The 5648-nt window shown below is 34.8% G+C and overlaps 1 protein-coding gene across 1 annotated transcript; it reads left to right on the forward strand.

The window, feature by feature from the left end:
• Positions 1-2102: 2102 nt before the first annotated feature.
• On the forward strand, positions 2103-4480 carry LOC124365509 (aldo-keto reductase family 1 member A1-A-like). The gene is made up of 3 exons (XM_046821492.1): positions 2103-2107; positions 2357-2513; positions 4305-4480. Exons 1-3 carry the CDS (start codon positions 2103-2105, stop codon positions 4431-4433), a joined length of 291 nt encoding a protein of 96 aa, XP_046677448.1. The 3' UTR covers positions 4434-4480.
• Positions 4481-5648: the final 1168 nt, after the last annotated feature.

Raw genomic sequence — 5648 nt, forward strand, 5'->3', positions numbered from 1 at the left:
TTGCAGTTTAAGTTTTATATGATATTTGTCGCGAAAAGATAACAGGTTTGGATTCCATGATTGACGCTTGGAGTCCAGTCCAAGCTTTGTCATTGCACAGGATGCAAGTTCCGAGCACAACTCACTAGTACGAAGAATCACAATCACACACCAGCATGGGCTACAGTGTGATACTAACGAGGAAATTATCGGGTCTTTCTTCGGCACCGGGTCGATAAATCTGAACAAAGCCTGGCCAAGCGGCTTTTGGGCATGTTTGAACTCTTTTCTTTCTTTTCTTTTCTTCTTTCTGTTCTTTTATGGTATCTATTAATTCATCTCCACCCGACGAAGAGGATGGATTCCGATCCTCGAAACATTATGTTATACCTTTTGTAACATTAAAATAAGGACAAATATCCGAAATCCTGTTATCCTTTCAAAACTTCCATCGTCAGAAAAGAACTTTTAAACAAAGAATATTTGTCGTATCTAAATTAACATATTTACGTTACGATATCAATATCTTAATAATATTAAAAATAGCTGCAGATGAATATAATCTAGTAGTATGGATGGATGGATCATAAATCGATGGTTGGATATAAGAACGTCTTCCATCACTAATAACTACATAACAGATTGAATACAACTTTGAATAAAAATTAATTTAAATACTGGAATTAACTAAGATATGTCTATTTACGTTTCAATATTACGGTGACCGGAGCTGGGACTATCTTTCAAAGTCCATAAATTATCTCACAATGTGCAGTTTGAGTACTTTTAAAAAAGTGATGACTGGACGTTAGCATCCCTGTTGTAATTCCGGAATTCGCAAGATAAACCAAGAGTTTATGTCGTTATTCACATTATAACGTTACTAAATAAACCACCGTGAAATAGTTTAAACGTATTAATAACTTAACACAGCTTGTAAATAACTCCATTCATACAATTTAAAAGGCGATGGAGGACATGGTTGACGCCGGCTTGACGAAGTACATCGGGCTGTCCAACTTCAACGTGAAACAGATAGATAATATTGTGCAGAATTCTCGCATCAAAACCCTCCAACCTCCAGATAGAGCTTCACGTTTATCAGCATATGCACGAGCGTTCATAGAGACACACTCAGCCACATGTACCATCATCTAACTCGAAATTCTCTATACCGGGTGCCTTAAAAAAGCCACCCATCTATTAATTTCTTATGAATAGAGATGGAATGATTTACTTTGGGGGATGTTTATATGACTAAACTAAGGAGGTTTTCGATGAATAAAAACTGTTGACCCCTCTCTCACTAAAGTGAGGTATTGAGGGGTAAGTCGATCTTTTAAAATAGTAACCCCTTGCATGTGACACCTCATTTTAAAAGTATTATAAAAAGAAGAAGAATGATACAAAAAGTTTTTCTCTCCAAAATGGAGTATTGTGTGGGTAAGTCTAAGGTTTTAGATAGCAACCTCTAGAAAAGTGTGTCTTAGTATGTGATACACTTTCAGTCCAGCTAATGTGTGTGTCTCCTATTAACCAATAAGAGATAACATGGCAAAACCAGCCATTAGTATTTCAAGGACTTCCTACTGGGATTTTTGTCAGACCAAACAAAACAAAATAAACCATGGTTATGTTATTCATGGTTTTTTTCTGTTTTTTATTCTTGTTATAACTTATTTAACAATTTGGTGTCGTAAATTTCAAAATAACTAATGCGTGAATTTTTTTCTCTGCCTTACAATAAAATTAAATGTATCTTAATGTGTCAGGTTTCATAAAACAATTCAAACTTTAATTGGCCACCAAATTTGGCAGAGTAACATTAGATACATCTAGTTTGTGTCATTCTTCTTCTTTTTGTAATACCTTTAAAATGAAGTGTCACTTGCAAGGAGTGCTATTTAAAAATTTTGACTTATCCCCAAAATACCCCATTTGGGGGGAAGGGTTTTCATACACCAAAAATATTTTCAGTTGGTCATATAAACATTCCTCAATGTTAATCACTCCATCCCTATTCACAAGAAAGTTAATGGGGGATGGTAACATTTAAGGCACCCGGTATAGAAGTAAATATTCACGAAAAAAAATGTCAATTCATAGAGTAGTTCGTTCTTGAGATGTCGTACTGACACACGTGCAGAAATAAAATGTCTCCATCCCCTCGAGTGACAGGCTTCGCTAACGCTCAGCTAATAAATAAAAGAAGAACTTTTACAATTACTAAATGATCGTCATTATAAAATTGTTCGATGATTACTGTTTAAGTAACCGCCTAGAGGATAGCATGCGTCAAACACAATTTAACTGGGTGTAATGTAAAACTAGATTAAGGATCATATTACAAACTTATAATCATAAAATTTGCACACAGGAATATTGAAAATCCTCTAACGGATACTGACGTATTAGCAATCGCTAAAACTCACAACCAAACCCCCGCTCAGGTGCTGCTATGTCACATGCTTCAGTTGGGTATCGCTGTCATACCAAAGAGCAACAACCCTGGAAGATTGAAGCAAAACATTGACGTAAGTACAATTTAATGAACACACTCTGGCTCACAATGATTGAGCCTAATTTAGTACCTTAAGAACCGAGCGACAATGGTCAGTTTTTAATACGTGGATGAGGAGTTTAGTTTGTTAGAATAAAGAGGAAAATTTAATATGGTTTCTGTTCAAAAAAAGTACCCGGAACCTATCTCAACATATTTTGTGCATAATTTACAACCAATCTGTGAACACTATGTTAAGTTTTTTGTGTAATGGAAACCTATGAATGTTTTGTATAGATTAAGGAAAACCTCTTCCTTCTTTAAAGTTTTTTTTTTGACGATGGAACGACTATGAAGGAAACATAATTTTTCCGGACATTTTATTTATTTATTTATCAACGGTAATACACCATTTTACAGATAAGGATATCAAGATGACAATACAAATTATAGAAAAACAATACAAAGGTATCAATAAAGAACAAAGCAATAAAATATTGCAAGCACGTCAACCAACAACAAGCTAAAATCAATAAACAAACTTAATAAACTAAAACAACAATTCAATAACTAAGCAATCATTTTTTTTTCGACCAAAAAATAAGCTAATTCAAAAGGCAAACTAATAAACTAAATCAACAATTCAATAAATAGAGGTAATACGAGAAAAGCAGTATTAATAATAACAATAATAGCAATAGCTAACATAACAATGACAAGAAACAACGATAACATACATAAACATAAAACAATAAGTAAGCTCGAGATATAATATATTTATTTAGAGAACTCTATTCCGGAAAACAAACATTCACCGGGGAACCCAACTCTGGAAGACTCCTCTGATCACAGATTGGCTGTCATCAAAGAAGTCGAACTGGCGACACGGCTGGTTGCCCAGTCGATGCAAACGTGGAAGAGGGCCGTGCATGATGTAGTTGGTGGGGTGCGACCGACCAAAAAACAGGTTACATGAGCGGGTCAGTCTTGAAGCTCGCAGATCAATGCGACAGAGTAGGTCAGGACAATCGACCGTGCCACGAAGAACTCCTCATAGGAAAAGAGCATCAGCCTGTTGCCTTCTAGTAGACAGAGGGAGAAGTCCAAGAGAGGCCTCAACTAGATCAATGGGTACATCAAAATAGTTGTGACCCAGCCTAACACCGACAGCTCGGACGAAGCGTCGCTGGATCCTGTCTAAATTGTATTTTAAATTGTTCAGTGATAAAATATAATCAGTTTAATCAGTAATACTACGTTTCGAGATCCGCAATCCGATCTATTCTATAGTGTTCGTCGATAGGAGTAGCTATAATGGAAGTGCACTTATAAGATATTAACATATCGTTCCTTGGGCCCGGAATGAATCGTTTTGAAGATAAAAGCACAGAATTCTTCTGTAAAATATTTAATTTACTATGCAAGTTGTAATGCATGTTTAAAGAAATAGGGGTTCTATGTAATGGATATAATTAGATATCTACTTAAACTTTATTTAAGTCAATTTGTTTTCTATAAATGATACGATATTTTTATACTTCTAAAACGCTATAAACAACAAAATACATTTAATGGGCTTGGAATAGACACACATGTCTGTGTGGTTCCTGACTTGTGCGTGGCACAACGCTCTGGTATGTTATGTTTACTTCAACCTATATTGTAGTCATGCATTAGTTTAGTCATACACCTGAAGAAGAGATCAGGTCATATGAGATCAAGATTTAAATTTTTAAATCACCTATGTTAAAAATAAATTAATGTGATTCATATAAGTGTTATGCGTAGGTTAGAGACTAGAAATAAATCAGTTTTTGTGTTCCAGATCTTCGACTTCCATCTGAGTAAGCAGGAAATGCTGCGGCTGGGGGTACTGGACCGAGGAGAAGACGGAAGAAGGTTTATCCTGGAGGGGATGCTCACTCATCCTGAGTATCCTTACAGGAAACCGTAGACGTTACAACCTTCATCACATACCTGAGTCATACGCTTTTCATTGTAAACCAGTTCAAATAATACATTTAAAAAATGTTCTACAATCTCAATTATTGACTGTGCTTTATCCACAAATATTACTTAAAATATTTTCCTAATTTGTTGAAAAAAAAAACGGTTACAAGTGTGCCATACCACGTCTCACGTATCAGGCTTCACTGAGGATGCATGCAAAAACTCCAAGTCTGTATAGCTCATGCTTTCTGTTTGTTGGGCCTCATATATTACTATGTCACTTGTTAAAATTTCATATGGTGATAAGTTTCCTTTTACATTGATTTATTCTGCTTTTTAATTGTGGCCACATGGTTTGTTAACGTAGCATATCACAGAAGGACATGTACTATCTTTGAACTTGATGTTGCTTATATAGAAACGAATCCTTATAAAAAATGTAAAGTCTATATGTCAGACTATACTCGAGATATGTTGCTCATAGACGGACAATCATAAATATATTCTTTCAGCCCCCTTTGCTGCATTTAGAAAATTAATAAAATTAAAGTAGAATTTTAAAAACCGTAATTAATGTCGTTAATGATGTTGAGAAATACGTTTACATTGCCCTTAAATGCCTGAATATTTAAGACTACGGATCTAGTCACTACTTAAAATTTGATTGATTAAATGAAATAACGCTTGGAAGTATTGTAAATTGTAATGTAAATATTGTAGTACTGTACTGTAAAGTAGTACTCGATAGCGACTTTAAAACATTTTTAATTTTTTTTTAGTTGTATATTGTGTATTTTAAAATGCAACATAATAACACATAGCCTAATGAAATTGAGCTATAGACTTAAAATTTCGTATGAGAAGCTTATTAGTAACGTGGGGTGACGTACTTTGACGTTACCTCAATCATATAATAACATTAATTTATACCAACATTAGCACAACCTCGTCACCGCAACACTGTACTGGAGAGATTCGGCGTCCTTCGAAACAATAGCACTTGTTTTTGTATGGAGATTGAATCTATTGTCTTCTCCAATTTTTAGCAGTCTTAAATTTCGTGACAACCCTGTCCTCTGTTTATTACTGTCAGTCGAGGGAATGGTCACATTAAATTTCTGCATGTCTGTCAGTACGATATCTCAAGAATGACCTACTCTAATGACTTTTTTGCGTGAATCTTTACTTATATACCGAATGTCTTAAAATATCCTCCCCC

The sequence above is a fragment of the Homalodisca vitripennis genome, chromosome 6, assembly GCF_021130785.1.
Source record: "Homalodisca vitripennis isolate AUS2020 chromosome 6, UT_GWSS_2.1, whole genome shotgun sequence".
Lineage (NCBI taxonomy): Eukaryota > Metazoa > Arthropoda > Insecta > Hemiptera > Cicadellidae > Homalodisca > Homalodisca vitripennis.